Source organism: Nelusetta ayraudi, unplaced genomic scaffold (genome assembly GCF_046127955.1).
Source record: "Nelusetta ayraudi isolate G7.1 ecotype Tasmania unplaced genomic scaffold, CSIRO-AGI_Nayr_v1 ptg000168l, whole genome shotgun sequence".
Taxonomy (NCBI): domain Eukaryota; kingdom Metazoa; phylum Chordata; class Actinopteri; order Tetraodontiformes; family Monacanthidae; genus Nelusetta; species Nelusetta ayraudi.
In genome coordinates this window covers 379921-406827 of record NW_027466218.1, presented here as the reverse complement: position 1 = coordinate 406827, position 26907 = coordinate 379921, and the positions used below count along the sequence as shown (strand labels likewise).

Sequence of the window (26907 nt, the reverse complement as noted above, 5' to 3'; positions counted from 1 at the left end):
CTGATGGTCAGAAAGCCCACAGCAAACAGTCCAAATGTTTAAAAATAAATCAAAAGACAGAGGAGATCAACATTCTGGGCTACTGCAGAAAGGTGATTGCAAAACATGTGATTGAATGTCATTGAAAGTGCTTATTAGTTTGCTAGGTCGTCAGTTAGTTAGCTAGGTAGTGACAGAGTGCATAGTTTTTCAATGCCTGATGCATATATTTGGGTTAGATACATTGTGGTGTATACAGATTGAAAGATTGACAGGTAGGATAAAGCAAACGTATGAAATTATAAATGTATCACCTAAGTTCTTCAGTTGGGATTTTAAGTAGTTTAAAGTTAGCTTTACAGTTGGAACAGTTTTGCTAAAGCATCACTGCAAGTCATATACAGTTAACTCCACCAAAAAGGAAACAGATTAAAAGTTGAGTATTCAATATAACTCAAACACATTGAGTAATTTACTGGTATTGAATTGACTAACTGAAGAAATTGTTCAATTATAGTTTTCCAGTTAAGCTCTGACCACCACCATGAGTTGTCTCAAATTGTGGAACATGAAGCTCTTGCTGGAAAATTCCTAATTACGTCACGTCAACAGGGTTTTACCGTAATGGTTAGATTTATCTTTTTCCCCAATGTATAAACACATTCAAAATGTGTCCATTCTGTATTTCTCGAAGACAAGTTAGTTTTATGTACGTTTAAAATTGAGTTGATAAACATTAATTTATTTTACATTAATATTTACATTACAATAACTTGTAATATAATATCGGTGCGCGTTGTTCGCATATACTACGGCAATCACTGAGCTACCGGAAATGCCGTAAGATGCGCAGCTGATATAAGGACCTGGTTGTTCCGGTGTAAAGTGGATTTTGCTGCCCGAAGACGGGCATCTTTTAAGTGGAGTTTATTATATTTTAATGGACAAATGCATATATTTTTTAGAGCTAGGAGTTTTAACTCAATAATACAATGAGACACGGGCGTCTTTCATCTCGAAAAAGCGAAGCTGTGAGGTTTTCTCTGGGTGCCGAGCTCTCCACCGACTGAAGAAACAATGCAGGCCTAGCTCGCTTCTAGCATTAGCTGAAGGAAGCTAATCGGATAACGCTGGTCCTACCGACAACCGTGGGATTTAAACCCTGGACGAGGCCGTTCTTAGACCTGAAACAACATCCCATCCGGTATGTACCAATGGTGATTCGGTTTTGTGCTGTATTGCACGGATTGTGAGGTAAACAGTCTGAGCTTAATAATAACCTAAAACGTAGAAGATGTAATCACCATATTTTTCGCAAAGTTAGCGCGTTAGCATCGTAGCTTCGGAGAGTTCAGTGTTCCCTTGTCAATACTATCTGAAAATGTATTTGTCAGTAATAGTAAAGACAAAGGTCATCAATACACTAACATTTGCTAGTATCATTTCTGTTGAGAAGATTGGTGTATTTGTGATGAGCGGCCATTACAGCTTGATCGGCACTGTGGGCCATTGCAACTACCAAACACTCACCATGTCAGCACATATTTATCTGCCAGTGGCGTACTTTGTTGACGAGAAAGCAAGTATCTCCAATAAAAACTTGTTTGCCCTTTAGCAAAACATTTCTTTGAATCAACTCCATATTTCGTTGCCGGAAATGTTAATCAGTGATCGGTTTAGCTGAAACTTGGGGCCCGGACTCTCACTGCAGAAAGACACTCCCTCAGCTGTGCAATGGCACTGGTCGTGAAACACCCTGTTTTTGTGTATTACTACACGTTGTACATTAAGTATTGGACAGATTTCAGAGATTGTTGTGGATGTTGTTGGATTTCACAGCAGGTTACCGCTTTCTGTAAAAGACCCACGCTAAACCATCAAACTGTTAACCGGGGTCAGGAGTAGAGATTTCATTACTGGATCTGTGAATTGTTATGAAATGCTGATCTGTCCGAATTGCTTATTTGACTCATAAATTACCGTCTGAACGTAGTCTAGACTGTGGAACAAAATATGTTTTTGTTCTGTGATTATTCATGTTCACCATAAAATCTGTCAAATTGATTAATTCCATTATTAAGTCAAAATGTAAATTTGTATTGACTCTTTTACAGATATAAACACAGTGACGACAATTCTAAACATATAAGAATTCAGACCCAGAACTTCCTGGTGGCGAGGCCGCAGAGCAATTCAGTTTCTACACATTCAAGCAAGGCACCATGCTTTGCATTGCAGTAACTTAATTAAGAAATTGAAGGTCAATATATCCTAATTTGTGCATTTTTCTCAATAAAACAATGTTGCATGCACTGACTGACAGGCTAATCCATGTCCACATGCTCCTCATGTTGCTCTGTATGAACGGCACCACTTGCGGGATACGAGTTGATCCAGCAATTAGTTGGGGACGGAGGAGGATCAGTGTCTGTCTAAATGGGTGAGCCAGCTCGGTGGGTAGGGGCATTGCTAATGCCTGATGTAAGCGACCCGACACCACGGGAGATTTAAAACCCTCACAATGGCAAACAGCAGCCTTGAGCTATGCAGCCATACCTTGAGGTATGTGGGGCGGTGGTGCTACCAGCAGAGAAGGAAATCCACCCACTTATTACAGGAACCTTAAAGGACAAAATCCCCATTTCTTATGTCACCTCAGATGCCGGCACTGTTCATCTGAATCCAGGAAGCCAGCTCCCTCTGTGAAATAAAAGGAAGGTGCTGCAATAAGTCGCCTTTGTTGGGTTCTGTGTGAACAACAGAGTTGTCTTATTGCTGAGGATAATTGATTTGTAAAAAAAAATAAAATAAAGAAAACATAGAATTCTTTATGTAATGAATAAAGGACGAGTCATTTTCTTAGTTTGTCTCTGTTTAGAGGTTAACTGGAAATGGTTGTGAGTCATCACACCTGTAGTTTGTTTGCTCATGGTCCACATCAGTGATGAGTCGGTGGACCCCCCCCCCCCCCCCCCGCCCCACTCCACTTTTGTTTGCGTTTACTTGGGTAAAATGTCAAGCAAACCAAAAGAGCAAAAGAGAGAAAAGGAAGTTGGTTTTTGTGCCGGGTCATGTTAAATTAATCAAAACTGAGCGGCTGGATTTGCATGTAGCTGTAATTGAAAGCTGTAATCATGTGAGCCATATATCAAGCAAAAGCAACAGAGCACAATGGTACCTTTGAAAACGCTGCTTGTGAACAGCATGTTGCGTCACATCGTAAGGACAAGACGTGCACAGCGATGCGTGCTACACAGGCTAGCCTGCTTCAGCAGTTCACACTGCTGACTGCTCTTCAGTTGGGTTGAGGTCAAATCGCGAGTAGGCCCATTGTTTGATCACCATCGACTTAAGCTACGCCTGTGTAAAAAAAAAAAAAAAGCTCTCTATCTTTCTATCTTAGTCAGTGCTTCCTGAATTCACTTCAGTCAGTTTCGGTTTCAATCTCTGCAAAGTGATTCTTCACTTAGGTTGTTTTTTTTCATCCACCTATGTCTAATCCCCACTCATCTCTTTTCAGCAATGAGCTCCCAGCTGCAGGTCTTCTCGCCCCCCTCCATCTCCTCCAGTGCCTTTTGTCGTGTGAAGAAGCTGAAGGTGGAGAGCAACATGTGGGACGTGTCCACCAGCGAAGCTTACAGCTCCATAACAGGGCAGTCGGGGTACAACTTCGCCCCGGCCATGGCTGTGCCACCGTTTGCACCCTCACTGGTCTTCCCTCCCACCGCGCCCGGCTCCAGAGGTCAGGTGGTGGTGCGGGCCGCCGACAGCACCGGCAGTCTGCCCCGCGGATCCGGCAGCAGGCGGGTGGCCGAGCAGATGGCGTCGTCTTCGTTCACCCACACCGAGATCCCCTCAGAGACGAGGAGTCACCGGCACGGGCAGAAGCGGAAGATCGAGGAGGCCAGCGAAGGCAGCGGCAGTGGCTGTGGCAGCGTTCAAATACTGGAGGAGCTCTCCGCTCCCGCCGCCACGTACTCCACGCGTACAGGCGGCGGCGGCGGCGGCGGGGGGGGCACGGGCCAGTCCATACCCCACTCGGCTCCGACCACCAAGAGCAGCAGCTCCAACGGCGAAGGGGATTACCAGCTGGTGCAGCACGAGATCCTCTGCTCGGTGTCCTGTAGCTACGAAGTGCTGGAGTTTCTGGGGCGAGGCACGTTCGGGCAGGTGGCCAAGTGCTGGAAGAGAGGCACCAATGAGATCGTAGCCATCAAGATCCTGAAAAACCACCCGTCGTACGCTCGCCAGGGCCAGATCGAGGTGAATTCACCTTACTTTGTCAACAAGAACAGACACACCTGTGTGTTTCCTGATTATTCAATTCTGACTTCCTCCATCTGAAACTCTAATGCTGTAATAACTGAACTGTACTCAAAACCAGAACCACAAGTTCTGTAGTATTTTTAGTTCAAAAGCAAATTTTTCTTTTAGTTTTTGTTGTCTTGTTGTGGAATCTCAATGTGCGCTCAGTGACATTTGGATGCTTGTTTTTCTCTGTCAGGTGGGCATCCTGAACCGGCTGAGTGCAGAGAACGCAGACGAGTACAATTTTGTGCGTTCGTATGAATGCTTCCAACACAAGGGCCACACTTGTTTGGTGTTTGAGATGTTGGAGCAGAATCTGTATGACTTCCTGAAGCACAGCAAGTTCAGCCCGTTGCCTCTGCGGCACATCAGACCCATCCTGCAGCAGGTGGGCAAAATATCCTTAAAATGTGTTTTAAATCTCAAAGCAAAATAATTAAGTATTGTTATGCACATTAATACCTGATCCTTGTTTTTTTTTAAGGTGGCCACGGCCCTGATGAAGCTGAAAAGCCTTGGCCTGATTCACGCAGACCTGAAGCCAGAGAACATCATGCTGGTTGACCCTCTGCGGCAGCCTTACAGGGTGAAGGTCATTGACTTTGGCTCTGCAAGTCACGTGTCCAAAGCTGTCTGCTCAACTTATCTTCAGTCTCGCTATTACAGGTTCGTGGCACCAAGCACATCCATTTTTCAAGTTCTCCCTTTTAGTCACACGAGAGGAAACAATGACAGCAGCCTGTGATACTCGCACACACTTTTGCTCCGCTCTCATTCTGAGTCCTTGTAAAAAATGTTTTTGTTTTTTTTTTCCACCCAGGGCGCCAGAGATTATTTTGGGTCTGCCATTCTGTGAGGCTATTGACATGTGGTCCTTAGGCTGCGTCATTGCTGAGCTGTTTCTGGGCTGGCCTCTCTACCCTGGTGCCTCAGAGTATGACCAGGTCGGTACTAACATGAGTGTGTTAGACCTCATCTCAGAAGATAAACTTGCTTTGGATAGATAGACATATCTAGACATACCTTTTCCCATTATATTTTGCCTCTCTCAGTTGTTTTTAATGACAGTTTAAAGAATATTTAGAAGGGTCATAATTTGTGTTTTCTGTGTGCCTGTTTTCAGTGCTAATTTACCTGTTGTCTGTTTTCTGTTAAATAAGTCATACTGCTGGTTTTAGGTGGCATAACTTAAGGACCCATATTCTACTATTGGCAGGTCTTTGTCTTTTGTCCTAGACACCAACAGAGCAGCTGCATGTGATTAATTATTCATAAAACATTAGATGTCCTGGGAAAAAAATGTCCCCCTATGAACAGCTTCCTGCAATGATACAGGTTTTTGCATAGAATAGGACCTTTTAAAGTTACACTGATTCTTAATCCCTCCTTTTTTTTATTGATTGTCCATATCCCCTGTAGATCAATGAAATATATTGATTTTGATTATTTTTGTCGCAAAGGCCAAAGGTCAGCAATCTTTTTTCTGCTTCTCGCCTTCAGATCCGTTACATCTCTCAGACTCAAGGCTTGCCGGCAGAGTACCTGCTGAGCGCTGGAACCAAAACCAGTCGTTTCTTTAACCGAGGCCCAGACTCCAGCTACCCACTCTGGAGGCTGAAGGTCAGCATGAAATGTCCGGTGCTTGGTTTGATAAGTTGAAGAACGCTATTTATGGCACGTCACGGTAAGCAGAAATGTTCTCCATTTTCCAGACTCCGTCAGAGCATGAAATGGAGATGGGCATCAAGTCCAAGGAGGCCAGGAAGTACATCTTCAACTGCTTGGATGACATGATGCAGGTATGCAGCACTTTCTCCACTTTCTTTGACACTGTGTATGTTGCCCCTGTGTGCTGTATGTTTGACTATTGTGCATGTTGTTTTTCCAGGTCAACCTGTCCTCTCACCTGGAGGGGACGGACATGTTAGCCGAGAAGGCCGACAGACGAGAGTTTATAGACCTCCTGAAGCGCATGCTCCGCCTGGACGCCGACAAAAGGATCACGCCCACTAAAACTCTCGGTCACCCTTTTGTTACAATGAGTCACCTGGTGGATTATCCCCACAGCTCCCAGTAAGTTCCTCAGCATGAAACATGCTTGGCGTGAATGTGTCCTTTTTTTTTTCTTTCACGTGTGCTCAACCTCCCTGCAATCCTCGCCCCTCCGCAGTGTGAAGTCCTGCTTCCAAAATATGGAAATCTGCAAGCGGCGGAGTTCCTACGACACTGGCAAGTCGCTGTACTCCACCAGTGCAGTCCCCAGCGCTGCTGCGGGCAACCTCACTGTCACTTTCAGTAGCCAACTCAACCAGCATAACCAGGTATGCGTCTCGCCGTCAATCCATGTTACAATAGGATGGTTTCAGTGCATTGTACTGAGTTTCACCCAGCATTAAAACCACCGGGTAGTGCTGATCAAGCCTGCTGATCTACTTCAGTGATACAAACGGTGTCATGTTTCCTATAGGGAATATGCACATCATCATTTCATATAGGGAAAATGTCTCGGCCGCATTAAGGTTTCCATACACAGATTGGACAGACAGTGAAATATTAATCTTTATTTATTTCATTATTTTCTGGATACTGCAGAATTATCTGCTATGAACAACTCTGTTGCATTTTAATATAGTTTCTTAATCACCTGAACTGAGAGTGGTTTACTGAGTCACTTCCAGCGCTGATATGTTTCTGTTTTCCAACAGGTGCCTTCTGCGGGGGGAGCGGTTCCTTTGCTCAACTACCAGCCGGCGTTGTACCAGCAGGCCACCATCAACATTCCTGGACTCGCTCAGCAGAGTGTCCCCATTCCAACGCGTCCTGCTGGGCTGTGTAGCCAGACGGAACCCTTCCAACAGACACTTATCGTCTGCCCACCCTCCACTATTCAAGGTACGAAAAACAAAACAAAAAATAAAAGCTGCTTGGCAAACGGGTGTAATTGCAGCGATGCACCCTCCGCTTTTAAGTTAAAGTTTAAACTTGACCCCATTGAGCAATAAAACACTCAGCTCAGCTCACTTTTGCTTGTGTGTGCTTATGTTTCAGGGCTACAGCCATCCAATAAGAGTTCCTCTTTCCCTGTGAGAATGGAGAACTCTGTACCCATAGTACCTCAGAACCAGTCTGCACAGTCGCTGCAGATCCAGCCAAGTATGCTCACACAGGTGAGAGCTTCAAGTGTCTGTGAATATTGCAGAAGTCGTCGAGAAACTAATATTGTTGTCTTCCGCTTTCACAATGTCTTTAATTTTGCCCTGGTTGATCCTTTCCCATGTTTACTTTCTTCTTCAAAGTAAAGTTGCTGTAACAGAGAGAAAGTCGGTTACGAGACGGCTCGCTGGAACACAAAGTGCATCTTCTTTTTTTCGAATGTGTTCTTCATGTGGTTGTGTGCCTGTTATACGTACCTGATCAGACCAATGTTAAAAAAAAAAAAAAAAAAAAGGAAGGATGTGCCCTCATCTGCACGTCTAACCTCAATGTTATTGAAAACAACAACAGGAAGAAACTCCTGTTGATGTTTTCAAAGTGGAAATTTGCCTCATTATTGACGCATGACTCAGCCGCCCAAAGTCTCCGCTTTGTTTTGTGCTTCAAAGTGCACCACATATCTTTAATCACGTGACTGTTTTTTTCTGTGGCTTGAATGCATTTCTACCACAGACGTTTAATTAATAACCTGCTCCACAGTGTTTCAGTTGTTTTTGTTTTTTGTTGCTTGTTTATTGCTTGGATCCGCTCACTCCCCGCACTGGCAGAGGCCCCAGTCGGGGCTAAAAGCTTTGTCTGTTCCCATCGTCCTGCCTCTGGGATCCCCATTGCCAGCTGTTTTAATGCGAGATGCTCTTCCCACTCAAACCAAACCCGTTAATTACTCTTTGCCCGAATCAGTAATGAATTGCTACCTGCTGCTGCGGTCAGGTGTCCAGATGGTGAGTGGTGCCAGCCAGCCTGCCTCTCGTGATGCACCTGGTTTTTATCTGCCCCTCCTCCCCTCCCCCACCGCACCGCCCCTCACCTGCATTTTATTTTCATTTATTAAATTTTTTTGGGGTCTGGATCTGATGCCACCTGGAAGGACATGACTCACACACTAACCCTGCCCTCCGTTATCCTCCCTTCCTTCTCAGGGCTCCTGCACACCCCTGATGGTGGCCACCCTGCACCCTCCCTCAACAGGCATAGCTCCCCAGTACTCTCTGCCCCTCAGGCTGGGCACTGGGGTGGCTCAGCCCACCCTGCTGGAGCACACAGCCACTGTGCTGGTAAAGCAACCACCATACCCCCCTGAACCTCCCTGGAGAAAAGGCTTGCACATGCGCATCCAACCCCCTCCATCACTAACAGTGTCATCTCTCCTCCTCTTCCTCCTCACCCCCACCACTCGTTTGCAACTTTCAACCGCCCTCTTTTTGCGACACGTTTTAAGGTCACTGCTCTTTATCTTATGCCTTGTTGCTCCCATTGTGGCACATCTAGTCTCGCCATGTTATTTTTAAGAAATATTTTTGCTTTTAGGGTATTTAAAGGAATGGGGTCACTGCATTTTTCTGTCTGTTCACCACCATGTGGATGGAGCTTTGGGGACATTTTCTATTATCTGCAGAACACCACCTGATGCCAACACAATGGAAGTCTGTGGTGGCCATGTACTCAGGAGCACAGCTCCACTCTGGAGGCCGACAGTCAGTGTTTTGAGTGAAAAAGAAATATTATATGAACTTTGCTGAGGCACACTATCTGGCTTCTGGTCATGCATTTCGACGGCAGACTTCCATTGAGCTTCCATTGACGACTCTGTGACAGATTTCAAGATATGGCTTTTATTTTGCGAAAAACTGTAACGGAAACGCAGCTATTGAGTAGAAATTCTGTGAAATTCTAAGTTTGGGTGAACCAGACTCCCTCTCACTGATTGGACGGCCTGATGTCCCCATCTGCCCTTCTGTTTTTAACCTTAAGCCAACGATAAACCAATTTATCCCCCCCCCCCCCCGCCCCCCCCCCCCAGACCTTCCATCACTGTTCACTTCCCTCCCTCACTCTCTTCCAGTAGGTGTGCTGAAGGCATGGAGCGCATGTGTTGCTGCGATGGTCTGCGCTTTGCTTGCAGCTTCTGTCATACTGTGTCCTCCCTTGGTTGCAGCGAAAGGGACCAAGGCCACAGAGGCCACTAATACCCCCCCGCATCCCTTATACACACACACACACACACACACACACACACACACACACACACACACACACACACACACACACACAAACAGCACACACACTCCACAGCCTGAATCTTTGACGCACATCTTTTTGTTTTGTTTTTTCCATTCCAGCCCTCTCACCACGTGGCATGCCCCCCTTTTCAGAGAGAGAGAGAGCGAGATTACCGACAGACTGTTTGGCATCAGCGAACTAAACTGTTTTTCTTCCCTCAATTTCTCTTCTTTTTTAACAGGCGCCACCGTTCTGTTTGTGTATTTTAATCCTCGATCTGACCATCGACAGCGCTTCAACCAGTTTGTGCTTTGCATGTTATCATCTTGTTGCATTTGTTGCAGGGCAATGCTAGAATAAGAGAATGGCTTTGGAAAACGGTTGCTCGCTTCTCTGGCCTTGTGCTTTTTGCCTGCAGAGGGATTACATCCAAGTTGTTGTTTTTTCCTCCTTCCTCCAAAACCACCAAACCAGTTTGTTCGGTTCGGCCCGACCCGGCACTCGCCGCCCGTGTCGGTCGAGCAGCGCTGAGTCCTCGCTCGTGTTCTAAAATGCGAGATTTGTCTTTGTTTTCTCAGCAGGCCTGGCCCACCGGCACCCAGCAGATCCTCATCCCGTCGTCGTGGCAGCAGGTCCCCGGTGTGGCCATCCACAGCTCCGCCCACCAGTCTGCCGTGGCCGAATCCCCCCTGGAAACACACGATGGCTCCTCGCAACAGGGTCACATCTGGAGGTCAGTGGACTGGACACTGCACACTCAAGAGCCCCGGTGGTTTCCAGCTGTGATGTCTGGGTAAAAATCAGGAGAGCAGGTCCCCCTGCTGGACTGCTGTTGAAACAAAGTTGAGGCACCGACGTCAGAGTAAATATAAAGGCTGACTGTGGCCGAGTGACTTTGGCATACCGGGGGGGAAAAGTATTCAATCTCAATAGATGCTTTCAAATGTTACACACTGGACCTTTTATTGTTGTTTGTGTGCCATAAAGTTGTACAACATTCGTATATCTTCTCTTTTATCTGGCAATCTCTCAGCGCACAGTTGTTGATGCAGAACAGAAAGTCGAGCCGCTCAGATCAGTGTTTCTTCCGCTAACTTGTTGTGAACCTCCTCCAATGTGCCAGGAACACCACCCAGGCCCGAACCCAGCAGGAGAGGAAGAAGGTGAAGGCCAGACGAGGGGAGAACAGGAACAGGTGAGTCGAGGCTGATAGCTTTTAGTTCTGATATTATTATTATTATTATTAGCATTATTAAAAATAATAGTAATAAATAATACTCTATTTATTCTTTCGTCATAAATAAACATTTGTCTGTCCTCGATACCAAAATAGCTTCAGTGTGAGTGACGCTGCGCTGTTTGTTTTTATCGCAGGGGCGTCTCCACGGCGTCGTACATCAGCAGCAGCGGCGTGACTCCGCCCAGCGCCAGCACCGTGCTGTCCCAGCCAATCATCATCTCGGACACGCCCAGCCCGGCGGTTAGCATCATCACCATTCACAGTGACACCGACACGGAAGACGAGCGCAAGTTTCATCCTGCCAGGTAGCAGCACAGTCACCCTGCGCATTCTTGTGGTTCCTGCTTTTTAATCTCAGCAGAACCCTGCGCTTCCGGAATGCACTATTGGATTCTTATCTGACATATTGCGCAGCAGTGACATATTTTCTGCGGGTGTTTCAACATTCTCGTCTTCCCCCGTGTCTCTCTCTCTCTCTCTCTCTCTCCCTCTCTCTCTCCCCCCCCCCCCCCCTCATGTGCAGCGTCGGCCTGGGCCAGCGCACCAACGTCATCAGCTGCGTGACGGTGCACGACTCGGACTCCTCCACCGCCAGCCCACTCACCCCGCTACCTCGAACCCTGAACCCGGCCGGCGCCACCGCCTCCCGCCAGGCCCGAACTCTGGCCGTGGTGGCGCCGTCAGTCAAAAGCCAGGGCGGCGTGTCGCATGCGCGCCTCGACAGCGGTGAGTCACGCGCTCCCCCGCATCCTCTGGCTGTTGCGCTGCTCCTGGTTTTGTTTTTGTCTGAACGGGGCCTCTAATTAGTCACCGCATTTTCATTTGATTTTTGTAGTGAGCTACATGAAACCTAAGAGATCATCCAACCGGCAGCCCTGCATCTCGGGGGAAAACACGGAGCGTCCTCTAAACCTCAGCCAGGTGAGCGGTGTGTTGTTGTTGTTGGAATTGCTGTCATACTGACCCACAATTGAAATTTCACCCGTTTTCCACTCAAAGTTCACGCAGACAACGATCTTTTTTTTTTTTTTTTTTTTTTTTATTGAGTTTTTACAAAATCCAGCCAAACATTCTCAGTCATTCCAACAGTGATGGATGATGACTCAAAATTAAAAAGAAAAAAAAGAATGAAATCGCTGAATAGATGCGACTGACGTCTACACAAGCGCTATGCAGACGTGTGGTTTTCCACACATACGTCTGCTGTTTGTTGTCACATATCAGACCTGGGCTGGCCTGCACGGCCGCTTGGGTGGAGTTCTTTCTCGCCCAGTGTCACTCATGTGGTCCTCAACGTGTCACCGCAGCCGCCCCCACAGTATCAACCGTCCTCAAACTCAAGTCTGTCGCCTGTTTCCCAACGTCTGTCCAGGTTCAGCCCGTGGTTTCCTCGTCTCAGGAGCGTTCCCACAGTGATCTGTCCCTGCGGCGCCAACAGACATTCCCTCCCGCCACCGCCGCCGCAGCAGCAGCAGCAGCAGCCGCCGCCGCGGCAGCAGCAGCGGCAGCAGCGTCGCATTACATGGGCCCCGAGGTGTCGGCCCTGGCCTCGGCCCCGGGGCCCAGCCTGTACACCTACCCGGCCTCGGCCGCCCTCTCGGCTGCCTCCCAGCCCATGGAGCAGCTGCTCGGCCGCGGCCACGGCCACTCCCCCTCCGCCTATGCAGCAACATACACCTCGTCGTCGTCGTCCAGGAGGGACGCGGCCAGTCGCAAGGACTCTGTCAGCAGCCTGCTGCACAGCCTCCCCGCGGCCTACCAGCACCAGTTCGCCACTGCTTCCCCCTACATCAGCGTGACGCCGCGGGCCGAGGCTTACAGTGCCTACCAGTTGAGTCCCAGGCGTCTCGCACAGTACCCCTACCTATAGTGAGTCACACACACACACACGAGTTCAAGCAAGAAAAGAAAAAACAAAATCAACTTCCTCACGTACTATTAACAAGGGACACTCAAACTGTATTGCTAGTGTGGAGAAGCCGTTTGTCTCGGTCCTGTCTGCTACTTCTAACTCTTAGAGTGGCACTTTGATTTTAACTCTCATGCTCATTGGACTGTTTTTAGTGTTTTTAAAATGTTTGTTAGTATTATTTGTTGTCCTACCAGTTTATTTTCCTTTTCAAGAGTATTCTTTCCTCGCTCATGGCTCGATCTGATTCAGACCCACAAACTCGTGATGTTTTTAATCCTGTGTTGTCGTGAGGTTTTTTTCTTTCTTTTTTTTCTTTCTTTTTTTCGATGAAGAGAGATCATCCTCCTGTCTCGAACTGCAAAAAGACACTTTAGGCGACCCGCGAGGCTCGCAGAGGGCCGGCTCATAGTCACAGGTCACATAATAATTATTGTTTATACATGAGCCTCTTTGAGTTTTCACACTAATCTCATGTGGTCCTGTGTTCTGACACCCCCCCGCCCCCCCCCCACCTCCCTACGCATAACGACGACTGTACCTTTTTGACCATGTCTGTTAATTCACAATTATGTATTTTACTATGTTTAAATTATGCTCTGTCAGTATGAGGGAAGAAGAGGAAGGTCGGCGAGGATGTCCAAGAAACCAGGGGGGAGGGTGAAGGCGGTGTGTTGGACAGGGGGAAAAAAAACTGTGATGGAAATTTCAAGGGGTGAGCAATCTGACCAACTCACAGCATGACGTCCTGACGTGCAGAACGATGGTGAAGAAGAGAAACGCATCGCGTCGGCGTGACACGAGGTTGTAACGTTGAACTAACTCGTAGCAAAACTTGCAGACGGCAAGAACGCGTGAGAGAAATGAAAAGCAACCCGAAGAGACGTCAAAGCAACTGTTGTCGAGCTCCTCCTCTGTCCCGCTACGATTGTCACTTTATCCCCGGATCAGGTTGCTCACCCCTGGTTTTTGCGTTTATTTAAGTGTAAATGTGATTGTCGGTTTATGTAGTGACAGTGTTTTTAGGCTGGATTAATCATTTTCTTATGCAACAGAAACTTTTTTTTTTTTTTATGTTACTGCTTCAACTGAGTGCTGAATGTATTTATAACGTAGGAGAGACTGGGGATCACCATCCTGAGTAACCATGTGAACATGATCTGCTTCCCCCCCCCTTTATCTTAGCACCAATATTAAAAAAAAAAAAAAAAAAAGTTTCACACTCATTAGAAAATATTCTATATCTGTGAATCCTAATCCTAACTGTAGTAACTGCACATTATGAAGACAGAGTTTTAGGCCAGTTTTGACTGTTTATATTATCTCCAAGGGAAGTGCCCCTTTTTCTGTTCTTTTATTTTCTTTTTCTTCCTCCTTCTGTGGAAGCGTTCACTAGGAAGTTGTGACAAAGTTCCCACTGCTGTATTACGGCTGCTGGAAAAAAAGAGCCTCAAGGTTAATATTTAGTCTATATCTTAAGTGAGGTTTTTTTTTTTTTTTTAAAACATGTCAGTCAAAGGTGGTGTTCACCAAACACGCTGCTTCTTCCCACCCACCAATAAAATGTACGAAAGTGGTTATTTGGTTTCAAACACACTATGTTAGAAAATATATATATTTAAAAAAAAAAAACACCCTCATTGTTATATTGAAAAGAAACCCCGATGGTGACACTGTTATGGGATGGTTTGTGGGTCACAAGAGCCTTTTAGGAAATCTTTCCCTGTTTGTGTTTGCATCACTTTTGTGTCGTAAATGTCTGAATATTGAACTGTATTTCATCCTAACATAGTATAGTTGAGAAGACTGTTTGGTAGAACTAATTCAGGGGGAACAAAGGTTTCAGTTCGAGTTATCCACTGTCATTGTTTTGAATAAAATAACCACAAGTACAGAACGCTGCGTCTCCGCCTCCTTCCTCATCGCATTTTCTAAAGTCACCCTGTTGTTTTAAGGCTGGAATTGGTTATATGCAAATGACTTCACATTGTGTTACAGCTGCCAAAATGATATGCTGTTGACACACTGCCCGACGATGACTGGCAGGCTCAATAAAGGCCTAGTTGACTGTAAAACCACAATTGCACGACCTCCCCACGCGGAATGTCGAGATCATTGAGCCCGAGTTTCCTGAGGCGCGTCTGCAGCAGGGCTGGGCAAACTGTTTGATTGCTGGGGCCACAGTGGATTCTAAAGTTTGACACAGGGGGGGCTGGAGCAGGAGCAGATGGATGGAGTGTTTTGGTTGCCCACCTCATAGGAGGAAAAATATACGCTGGATATGCTGAAAATGTGCTTTAATGTCAACTGAAAATGAACAAAAGCAAAGTTACAACAAAATATGTCTGTGAAGCCTCACCTTATTGAGCCCTTTCTTGAAACGACTCTTAAAACGCTGGAGAAAAAAATGGATGAAATGCTGCTATTTTATGAGGTCGTAGTTTGCCCACGCCAGGTCTAGTTTCTGATGCGTCTGCAGTGCAAGCAGTCTCCTCAAAGCAGCCACTGTTGTAAGAGAGCCTCAATCAAAATCTTAGTTTGACAGCCCCTGAAGCACATGAACGTGGATACATGTTTTCAAAAGGAGTACAGCCAGCGTGAACCTCGTTGAAGTTACGAATAAACAAAAGCACAAGATTTAGTTCAGTGCTTGTTGATGCAATCTGGCTGAGAAGAATCATTTGTTGTACAGGCGCAAAATCTCATGTTTGCGCAGTCTGTTTCCTTTGCTTTGTGGCGTGTCGTGTTCAGCACAGCTGTCAGGTCAGAGGTCTGATAGGTAATTTGTTGTCGTGTACGTTTTGAACTTGTGAAACAAAAACTCGTGACAGCTACTGAAGTTTTAGAGGCTTGTGCAACTTGATGGCCAAGAATGTGGAGGGTTTGCGTGTTTTTGTATATTCGCCGTGGGTAAAAAATGCTTAGGTCAGGAAACTGTTGGATTCAAAAGCAGACTTACAGAACTTACTGTCCTAATTCCACAAATATAAATATATGATATGAATAATATATGTTTTAAATGTAATTTAAAAAAATATAGATTGTGTTGAACAGCTGTTGGCTGAACTTTTACTGTTGACAGGGGATGAGTTTTTTTCTTATGAATAATGATAACAATAATTCTGCATGCTATTTCTAGGAATTTTTTTAAAAGCACTTATGATTACATTACTTATCCAAAGTATACTGTGCCTATTTCAGACCGTGTTCCAAAAAGGTCTAAAATTTTTAAGACGTTAATAATCTATCATTTGCGCAGCACATAAACACACAACCAATTGTTTTTTCTTCTTGCCCTTTATTCTTAACAGCAGGGTATTAACCCTGAGCACTGGCAGTAAAAACACATGACGAGGCCTATTCACATGGAGTAAAAGCACAAAGTAGAAAAATAAATAAAATAGAATATAATACAGTTGGAAAAAAATATCTTTTCAAACAAAAACAGCAGCAAGCAGCAAGGTGTCTGACAAGCCAAAGGGCAAGAAAAACACACAAACAACAGACAAACAAATACAAAGTTCACTCTGAGCTGCGCTGCTCGGTGTTCACAACAAAGCCAAAAACGTACGGCAATTTCATTTCACATTGGCAGAGTATTTAAAGGAATGCCCCGTGAAGAGCTTATACCTGGAGTTGACGTGGTGTCAAAAAACAAAACAAAACAAAACAAAAACAAAAAAACATCAGTGGTGGCTTCTGCCTCAGCCGGGCCAAACATTGTCCTGTAACAGCCAGCAGGTGCTGGCGGTCCGACTGGACTGAGGGGAGAAGGTCCAGGTGCTGCTCAGTCCGCCTGCTGCCTCTGCAGCAGCACACAGCTGAAGAGCTTCTCCAGGCTGGCGGTGAAGTACAGCCAAGGCCTGCGGAGGACACAAAGAGCATGACATTGAGTAAGAGTAGTAGTAGCAGTAGTAGTAATAATAATAATAATAACAATAAGAAGAAGAAGAAGAAGAATTGCATTATCATTATATTTAGAAAAATAATCATATTTCAAAGGAGAAAAAGAAGAATTACATTGAGTTTATAATTCTTCCTACTCCTTTTCCCTAATGTAACTGAGTTACTGATGAAGTCGCAGACGCAGCTACTGTTTGTTTTTGATTTCCTGTTAACTTTTTTTTTATTTCAATTTGTTTTTTGAGTTATCATTTACCTGATCGAAATTAATAAAGACATCGATAACAGTGTCAATTATCAGTATATTATGAAGAAGAAGAAGAAGAAGAAGAAGAAGAAGAAGATTTTGATTTTTTGATTTTTACAATCACATTTATTTACAAAGTACAGGCTAAAAACTTATGCACCTTTCCTAACATAAATAAATGATTAAAACAAAGAAATAAATGAACTAAAAAATAAAATAATGAACAACAACACAAAATCAAAAACCAAACCAAAAAGAGACAACCCATTCAAAACAAAACGAAATAAAGAAGGAGAAGAAGAAGAAGAAGAAGAAGAAGGAGAAGAAGGAGAAGAAGAAGAAGAAGAAGAAGAAGGAGGAGGAGAAGGAGAAGGAGGAGAACATTATCATTATATTAGCACTCACTGCTTGGTGTCGACCAGCTGCTTCTTGGTGCTGCTCAGCTCCTCCGTGGATCCGCCCTTGCCGTCGCTCTCCTCTGAGATCTGGTCCCAGATGCCCGTGTTGACCCACAGCGACCCGGAAAGTGTGAGGCTGACCCGGGTGCAGGTGATCCAGCGGCACAGCGGGCAGCTGACGCAGCGGATGGTGCCGTCCGTCTCCGACATTTTCTCCAGGCAGCGGGCGCAGAAGGTGTGCTTGCAGTGGAGCATGCGGGGGATCCGGTCCCGGCGGGAGTACTCGCGGTAGCACACCACGCACTCCAGCTCCTCGTTGTCGAACATGGCCGGGTAACACTTTAATGCTCTTCTTCCTTTTCTTCTTTTCTTCTTTTCTTTTTTTTCTTAATCTTTCTGTAGTTTACGGCGACGCCCTTCCAACTTCTACCAGCTAGTAAAACTGGAGGCAAAAGACGAACAATCACTATCATAAAAACAGAATAAAATAACAATACAAATAAGAAGTTTAAAAATTAAAAAATAAAAGTAGCCTTTTCGGTGGCAGTGTGTCCTGCTGTGTGTGCAGGTGTGCGCACAACCTCACGGCTTTTGTAAAGCGCACCGGCGCGCACTGCGCAGGCGCGAATAACGTCCCCCAACAGGTCTGGCCACAAGCAACAGTTCCTTGGAAGCCTTGCCCACAGGTAATCCGACTACGCTCTTGCATGCTGATGCGCACCTACGAGTCTCTGTCTTGGACATTTGGAAATGCCAACAGCAAGCGGCTGTGTTTTATTGTGCTTTATTCATGAGATCCGAGAGACGTTGGAGAACTATTTCAACTATTTGCCGAGGCTGGCCTGACATATGTCATCTTGAGCATATTATCTTTAGGGGACATTTGACTTAACCTTTAAAACTGTGACTCAGTTAGGGCCACATTGAGTCGGACGTATCAAATTAAAGAGTGATCTCTGTTGGGGTAAAACAAACAAACAAACAAACAAACAAACAAACAAACAAACAACCAAAAAAGTGTCCCATATTATCCTAAATTTCAGATTTGTTTCTTTTAGTAATGAGTAATTAACAAAGGAAAATATTTTCTGGATCATTACTGACTGGTGCCACCCTTTTTAAGGTAAGTACTGCCGAGGTGTGGGCAAATACTTACAAATAAAACATTAACACTTTAGTCCCTATCCAAAAACGCGTCGTTGGAATCATTCACAAAACCGGCTATCTCGATCATACAAATGTGTTATTTTTACAGTCCAACATTTTTTAAATTTACTGACCTGGTCAACTTCAAAACTGTGCAAATACTGTTTCAGGCAAAACATAACCAGTTACCTCGTAATATACAGAAAGTGTTTATGTTAGCTGCAGGGAATTATTGTTTTAAATTCAAGCATGGAAGAGCTGCGTACGAACAGGAAAGGATTTTGTATTTCAGTTTGTGGGGTGAAGCAGTGGAATGGGTTGCATGAGAATCTCAAAGGATGTCCACGCGTGAGGCAGTTTAAAAGGTTTTACAGGGATATGATTTTTTTTCAGAGTATAGAGATAAATTTGCTTGTAATGCAGGCTGTCCAACTTGCTGTGGAGTATTTAGAGCACATTGGAGCATTATTATTATGACTATTATTGTTGTGTTGTCATTAATTATTATTTTCATCATTACACAATAGTCAATGTTATTAATTCAATCAGATTGGTTGTGTTTCTTTTTCTATTTTTCTCAGTATGAATGATTAATTAACTTTGTCCTTATTGTTATTGCCCTGATTTACTTTTTTTTTTACCTGAGGGAAAGTCGGTGAGATTTAATAAGTTTTGCTTCGTCTCCCTCCTTTTCGGATATGCTATATGTGTCAAAATTATTTATTATGATTATTATTTCTTGGGTGTTTGACGCTATTTCTTTTTGCTGTTGTTGTTTTTGATATTTTGTATAAAATTGTTTTGTTGATGTGCACAGAAGCTATTCGACATAAAAAAATGAATCAATGAATCAATGAATCAATGAATCAATGAATGAATCAATCTGGCCTATCCTTCCTGTCTTTCTCTGATCTATCTCTCCTCTTTGAAATGGCAGCTTCTCCTCTGTGGTTTTTTTAAAATCTGAAAAACCTTTGCATCTTTTATTCAGCAACTTTATAATTTGGGGCTGAGCCCAAGGCTGGCTCAAATCAGCCAATCGTAACCATGGCAAATGTGCCGATTGTATTTGTAAGCTTTCACATTATTATGACACGTTTTTCTTACGTGTCTTCGAACCCATCTTGTTCCTGTGAACATACTCGAAAACACACCAAATTTGGCAAGCAGGTGAGGACTGCTAAAAAAAAAATTGAACAAAATGAAAGAAATGAAATCAGTACGGTTAAAACTAAATCTGCAGACCAAGGAGTGAGCCTGCATTGTTGGGGTGTCAAAGTTTTGAAAGCGAGCAATCAAAATATATCCAATATTTTGTCATGTTTGGGTTGCAGCGATGTCTCCAGGGGGTTAAAAAAAAAAAAAAAGGGTTGTTGAAATTGAACCCATAACCTGTTGCACCACCGTCAGGCATCCAGCAGCCTGAGCTAACTGTCCTGATGAGGTGATACTTGATTTTCTTCGCCCTCTCTCTGACCTTGACTTTAAAAGACAGATACATTTCACTTGTTGGAGACCAGGATTAGAACCCTGGTCTCTCACACCAGAATTCGGCAGTCTGAGCCACTGAGCCAAACTGTTCTGCTGAACCCTAACCCTAACCTTGTGGAGGCAACACAGTGGAACACAAGTCTTTCACGTCTTGCTAGCTCAAATGACCTGTTTGCTGCTTCCCGTGGATCAAGTTGAAGGAAATTCTAAATGTTGAAAGTTTGAAATGCTTGGAAATTCGACGTACGCAATGCAATGCAAGTTTTTGTCGTTTTGTATGTTTTGTTTTGGGTTTGTTGGTTTTTAGTTTACATACACACACGCCGACACACACGCGAGTGTTAAAATGTTAACATGCCAAAAAAACACAATTCACTATAATTTGTTTTGAGGGGGTCAAAAAGAATTAAAGACTCAAATGAGCCCGAACATTGCAGGGATGACTGTTCTAGGATGGTAAAGCATGAAAAAGCGGGGAAGAGAAAAAATGTCAACATGTCAGAAAATCAGGGGGAAAAAAGCCTGACTTGAACCCTAACCCTAATTCCAGTCTGATCGTTAACCCTAATGCCAAGCAAGTCTATGGGGTCAAAGGTCAACTTTGTCCTAGAGACATGGGGCCACTTGCTTTTTCGTCAGGAGGCCCCAAGACACACCCACGCCACATTTGGGGCTTCTAGCCCATGAGGAACCCCGAAACCCTAACCCTAATTCCAGCAGTAACCCTAACCCTAATTCCAGCCTTATCGCTAACCCTAATGCCATGCAAGTCTATGGCGTCAAAGGTCAACTTTGTCCTAGAGACATGGGACCACTTGCAGGTTCACCGGGATCCCTCAAGACGCAGCAACGCCAAATTTGGGGCTTCTAACCCACGAGGAACCTCTAAACCCTAACCCTAATTCCAGCAGTAACCCTAACCCTAACCCTAATTCCAGCCTTGTCGCTAACCCTAATGCCATGCAAGTCTATGTGGTCAAAGGTCAACTCTGTCCTAGAGACATGGGGCCACTTGCCTTTTTGTTAGGAGCCCCCACGCCAAATTTGGGGCTTTTTCGCACATGAGGAACTCCGAAACCCTAACCCTAATTCCAAAACCTTAACCCTGACTCCATCCCCAACCCTAACTCCAACCCCTACCCTAGCTCCAAGCCCAAACCTAACCCCAGCTCTATGTCCAACTCCAACCCCAAGCCCAACTTCACCATGTCACCATGTTCACGCACCAGCCCAGAAAGTGGACGTTCTGATTTTACATCGTGAATCAAGCTTCACTGAAAAAAACGTGACCTCAAGTGGGGCATCAGAAAACAAGGCTCAGCATTGGAGAGAATTTCCCCGATGGAATTAGTTGATAGCAAACTGTGAGGCAGAGGGACGCCGCCCACGCTGTGCAGGACGAGGCTGCAATTTATACCCCGACAGCATGGCCACCGATGCAGCACTGCGTGATGCATAACGTCTATTTGCAATTTGCATTCTTACCACTAGGTGCTACTAACTGCGCGCGCCCGGGCCTGTAAACACACATCCAGGTTAGAAATGTGACATCAGTTAAAATGCCCCGCCACGCAGGGTGATTTATTTGCATTTACTATGAAAACATACAATGTCACACGAGATAAAATGAAGCATGTAAATCTGGACATTTGCTTTATGATCACACAAACCCACGCCAATCTTCAGAAGTGTTCCCCAACTGCCCCTCTGTCCCTCCAACTGTTCCATTAGTTTGTTTTCCCAGAAAGGAAACTCTCTGCTGTATGATGCCGGCTGGAAACGTCTTTGATAGATGTGACACGAGGCAGTAAATCATCCGGAATATTGTGAGCTGTGGCGTGTTCGCGTTCCGTCTGACCGGCTCTGCAAACATGAGATGTTTCTTGAGAACCGCAGCACGTCAAGCCGTTGGTGTTTATCCATAAATAAAAAGAAAAAAAAAAAAAAAGGAACAGAAAAACAAAAAAACAAAAACAAAGAAAATGTGCAGAATCATGTTGGTTCTCTGCAGAAGTGTTCTTATGTGCAACATTTCTGGATAGAGCAGTTCTATAGCGTTCAGATAAACCGATTGATCAACAAATACCTAGATCTCTATTAAAGTCTGTGCAGAAGTGGGTTGACTGATTGGCCCATGGGTTGGCAGGAGAGAAACAAAAAATATTAAGAATTAAAACACAGAGTTATGTTATGTGAAGCTTTTCCACGCACAGGAAACTTTTTAAGACTTTGCCCTTTTTTGATCTGCACAGGAAGAGAAATACAGATTGTCAACATCCACCCTAAAAGGGGTCCACTTTGTTTTACGGGCAGCTTGAGGGGTGAACGCCTCGGATAGAGGTGAACAACACACGACGACGCGCTCAATTTCAAACCTCCGAGCGCCGTTTCTGACGGCCTTGTTTGCTCTGGAACAATCGCGAGGCAATTCCTGTTAACTCCAGCAGGAAATTTCCATATATGGAGGGAGACAAACACGAGGCACGAGGCCTGAAAAGCTGAACGCTGACGACGTCGTGGAGCAGAGATTCGACGTCTCCCGCTGTGACCGGTCTCTGGGAAGAGACCCCACAAGGACGGGCAAAGGACAGGGAAAAAAAAAGGAAAACAAACCCTTTTTATTTGTAACATTAAACATGGACGATGCCAGGGGTGCGTTTATTTGACTCCCCGCAATTTGTGCACCGGTGGTCTGACGGCACTTTGCACAACCCATGAGCCAAGTCGCTTCTACCTCCTATTGTTGACACAGACCGCTGAAGCAGAGAAGTGGATCGCGACCTGTTTTTAGAATAAGCCCGTCCAATCTCCTGGTCCGGCCACCCCTCCTGCCCGTCCCCCTGCCTCCTCTGACCCCACCTCCTCTGGTGGGACGGCTTTGTACTCTTGTCTTCCAAAGTCCATGGTGGTGGTGGTGGCGGTTGAAGGGGGTCGAACCCGGAGGGGGACATCCCTCCCCCCGCATACCGCTTTTTTTTATTTATTTATTTGTAATTCTTTTTAGTCGAGCGAGTCCACGGATCGGCTCCCCTTCGCGGAGAGGAGGGGGGGGGGGGTCGGGGCGGGGGAGGAGGGCGAGCCTGGCCCTGTGTTCACAGCCCCTCCCCCCGCCATTCACTCCTGGGCTATGCTCCGCAGCACGTACTTGACCGTGTAGGCAAACGCGGCGAAGCCGACGATGACGAACAGGTTGGCCAGGGCGCCGCCGAGGAGTCCGTGGTTGCGGTTGGCCTGCTGTATCCCGGGCGCCGGGTTGGCCCCGCCCCCAAGCGGTACGGCGCCTCCGTTGAGCGCGGGGAGACCGTAGTGAGCGTGCTGGGGGTCGCCGTCGGGCACCACGTCGGGCAGCGGCAGGGGCTGAGTGCGGGCGCTGAGCTCCTCCTGGGCCTTCTGCTTCTGCTTCATCTCCTGCCCCGAGAGACCAAGGAAACAAAGAAGGATGAGAGGATGGAAAGGAGAAAACGGGGGGGGGGGCTCCAGTGTTGGAATTTCACCGTACGTACGTCCACTACTTCTGGAAACAGCTCACAGAAGACTTTGTCCTTCAGGTTAAAGGCCAGGCTTTGGGCCGACAGCTGTCTTTTCTGGAAGAACGAGGAGGAGGGGCATAAAAAGAGCACATCAATTGCAAGTTTTTTTTGTTTGTTTTTGCTGTAGCCACTAGAAATTAGTTGTCAATTCAATTCCAACGACTTCATCAGTCCCAAGGGGGCAATTTAGTTTCGTTGTTGCAGACAGTTGAAATTGTGAGGACGCCTGAACCAAAAGTGGAGCTTGTTAGAAAATGTCCGGCTGAGCACCAAGACATGTTTAAGTTCTTGGCAGCACGGAGCCGACGTCATCCCACTGCTATTTCTCTACGATCCACGGCTGCTGTAATTTTGCATGTGGCAAGTGCAAACTTATTTAGATTTCACAATTTCACTTGGTATCAACTGCCCCCGCTTTTCACATTCGTTGCATCCAAGACGGCTGCGTTTCTCCCTCACCGCGTAGTCCGAGGTCTCGATGCTGCCGAGGGTGGGACCTTTTTCCACCATGAAGCTGAGCAGACCGGTGAGGATGGTGGAGACCGACCACGCGGGGTTCCAAGTGTCTGGATGGAAGTCTGTGATGGACAAACATAACCTGGGGAGCAAAGGGGAGGGGGAAAAGGAAGTCGTCACGTTTAAAAAAACAAAAAAAACAAAAACAAACATTATAAAAAATATACAATCAACCAATCAAGACACGAAAGTCCAATCCCACCGTGTATTGCACTTAAATCTCCCGTTTGGTGTTATCATGTAGATACTTGGGGGTTTAAAAGGAAATTCTCTGGGAAATATAAGCTTTCCATGGTAATATCCGCCTGAATAGAAACCAGACAAAAACAACGTCATTGCAGATTGAGAAAAACATTAGAGAAGATTTTACGAGGTGTTAAATAGGTTGGTGGTGCAGAGGCATGCAAAAGCTGTAAGATGGTTCCTACCTTCATAGGGAGTTTTCTCAGGCCCTCTGACGACATAGTGCCTGGAGCGGGGGAAGGAGGGTTATCACAATTTTACCTGAAAATTCCAGCTGAACAAAGTCAGAGGTGCGAACTGATGCTGCACATAGGACACGTACGACTTTACAGTTTACAGTGAAAACCAAAGCTGAATATCGTCACATTTCAGAATCTGCATTTAGGAAAGGAGTCTTTTGCAAATATACATTTGGGGAAATTAATGACAATACTCATCTTACATTCCAATTTGTTTTCTAATTAGTCAAGTCAACATTCAATTTTGGGGCCGCATAGTATCAGACGTCCATCATCAAACCTTTCAATTTTGGTTGAAACCATTGCAAGGGTCAAGTAGTGCGCATGATATCAAAGCATGGCAACGATCTACAGATGATGAAATTCCCGGGCTGTACCCGAGCTCCTACCATTCTAGGATGTTGGATGGGAGAGGTTCGGCACAAATGTAAGGCACGGGGTCTTTCTTTATCCTGAGGTAATCCTGCTTGAGTCGCTGAGTGGCTGTTGTTGGAGCTCTCTTGTTCCCGTTGTTGTTCATCTGATTCACAGGGACATGCACAAAGATCGCTGGCTCAAGGATGCAGACAGGTGATGTTATACGTTGAGTGATTTTTTTAAATTTATTTATTTAAATTTTTTTAATGTCACTCGTGCGTAGCGCTCACTTACAGAAGCATATTCGCTGTGGTGGATGTGGGTCGCAACTTTAAAATGGCCGGTAATATGAGCTGAGTGATATGCTGTGCGTGAATTTGTGTCGAGTCTGCTGACGGCGACGCAACACATCTGCAGCTGACCGACAGGGAAACCAGCTAAATTGGAACCCAGCAGTGCCACGGCGCCGGCGTCGGAGATTTTGGCAGAAATCGCTCCATGGGCGCCACTCGCCGTTTACGGCATCCAAGAAGCCCTTTCTGCGGCTGGGATGAAAACTACATGTGAAATATAATATTCTCCACCTTGCCCAATATTCCGCAGACTGCTTTGATTTCCGCGGAGGGCTTTGAAATCAGCGATAAATTCCGTGGATTGCGGATTCCTGGAGGGACGGCTAGGTGGGACTTTCCCACCAATCTAATGGGAACACGCTTGCAGAAATCGTAAATGTTTTTCACAAACACATTGCAAATTTTTTGATTTTTTTAATATTAAGATATGACGACCATAAAAAAAAAGTGGTTCATGTTCATTAAATTACTTGATTTGAAACATTAAATTTAATAATACTCTGTGAAAAAAGTGCACGTCTAGAAACCAAACATGCATTTTTTTCAAAGTTCAAAGGTAAACAACTTGTTAAATAAAATTTGACCTTTGCCACTGGCTTTCGATCCTCACCATCAAGCTCGCTGTAAGGCTCAGTGTTTCCAGTTATGTGACGTCATGTGATTGAGTGACCAGAACGAAGACCTCGTTTAACCATAACATCTGTCATGTCACACACTTCAAATCCCAAATTTAAAAACATGTGCGTGGTGGGTGTGAGACCCCAAGATGACAGTAAATTGGACTGTGATTACTGATTACGTCAGTTGTGCAGCAGTGGCTCCTCGAGAATACCTTTGCCTTTCAGGTTGTTCTTCGATAGCAGCGTAAGTGTAAACAACTATCATGTGTCGGAAAAGGGAAAACTATACAATTGCAACAACACTGACCCCTTATCACTGGGTCTCACACCTGGCATATAGCTGCTGCTTGAATTGTACAGTAACAGGATTATGACCACTGTCGTGTCCGTCTCACTTCCTGACGAACAATGCTGTTAGGCGCTAACACAATTTACCTTAATCGACAGTAATCCGCTGCTGGCGAGCTGCGACGGTTTTAAATCCTCGTCACGCGGAACTGATGCAAGTTAGCTCCAACAGTTTGTGTGAGCTAAGAAAGCAGATCGATCTGAAATGTCTGTGACTGACATTGTTCGGAATCTATTTCGGCGTAATGTTGTCGTCCACCTGAACATGATAGATTCACAAAACGACGACGCTTAGCAAATAGCCGGCGTTCATTTCGGTGTTGTGAGCAACTAGCATTGACTCACCTAGGCCATAGCAATGTTGAGCTACATAGCACTAGCACAAAGAGCCCCCCTATATCTCCTACCTAATACCACTTTTGGCACGTTTATCGACTGGAAAGACAGCTGTACATCCATACCTCTCAAGAGACTCCGTGGAAAATAGGTAACGGTGGCTTGACACGAAATCCGGCAGATGTTTTCCCCGTCAAAGCCCAGAACGATTAGACGGTGACACCAACTTAGCTTTAGCAACGCCAACGGGAGGAACGACACTTCCGGTTCATCTTCTTCGGTTTTGTTTTTGCGGATAAATCACGCAAATGGAGCTCTTGACTGTCACCGGTTGAACTGGGAAATGCTTGAATTCTAATTAAGTTTGTTAGCACAAAAAAAAAAAAAAAAAAAAAAAAATACGTGATGGATATTTTCTGTAAATTTTCTGAAAACTGTAGACAAGGCGTAAACTTTTAAATGCTTCAACATTTATTGACACAAATAAAATAAAAAAGAATGCACACATGCGTTCTAAAGAGATTTTACAT

General features: G+C 45.3%; 2 protein-coding genes across 7 annotated transcripts; one reads left to right on the top strand and one right to left on the bottom strand.

Annotated features, from left to right (window-relative positions):
* The first annotated feature begins 835 nt into the window (after positions 1-835).
* Positions 836-14547, top strand: hipk1b (homeodomain interacting protein kinase 1b). Of its 5 annotated transcripts, XM_076014499.1 has the most exons (19): positions 836-1183; positions 2094-2239; positions 3500-4242; positions 4484-4675; positions 4772-4953; positions 5108-5231; positions 5788-5907; positions 6000-6086; positions 6176-6360; positions 6458-6608; positions 6993-7179; positions 7336-7454; positions 8421-8555; positions 10080-10234; positions 10625-10696; positions 10876-11046; positions 11265-11467; positions 11577-11662; positions 12114-14547. In XM_076014499.1, the coding sequence occupies exons 3-19, from the start codon at positions 3502-3504 to the stop codon at positions 12609-12611; spliced, it is 3408 nt and encodes a 1135-aa protein (XP_075870614.1). In that variant the 5' UTR covers positions 836-1183; positions 2094-2239; positions 3500-3501; the 3' UTR covers positions 12612-14547. The 5 variants fall into 5 exon arrangements, with proteins under 5 accessions (XP_075870614.1, XP_075870615.1, XP_075870613.1 ...); XM_076014500.1 differs by lacking the exon at positions 2094-2239 and having other exon boundaries at positions 10083-10234; XM_076014498.1 differs by lacking the exon at positions 2094-2239.
* A 6842-nt stretch (positions 14548-21389) lies between these two features.
* ube2j2 (ubiquitin-conjugating enzyme E2, J2 (UBC6 homolog, yeast)) lies at positions 21390-26762 on the bottom strand. Of its 2 annotated transcripts, none has more exons than XM_076014380.1 (7): positions 26503-26762; positions 24753-24883; positions 24310-24350; positions 24084-24186; positions 23825-23963; positions 23339-23419; positions 21390-23243 (listed from the first exon to the last, which is right to left on the bottom strand). In XM_076014380.1, the coding sequence occupies exons 2-7, from the start codon at positions 24881-24883 to the stop codon at positions 22950-22952; spliced, it is 789 nt and encodes a 262-aa protein (XP_075870495.1). In that variant the 5' UTR covers positions 26503-26762; the 3' UTR covers positions 21390-22949. The 2 variants fall into 2 exon arrangements, with proteins under 2 accessions (XP_075870495.1, XP_075870492.1); XM_076014377.1 differs by lacking the exon at positions 26503-26762 and adding an exon at positions 25015-25192.
* Positions 26763-26907: the final 145 nt, after the last annotated feature.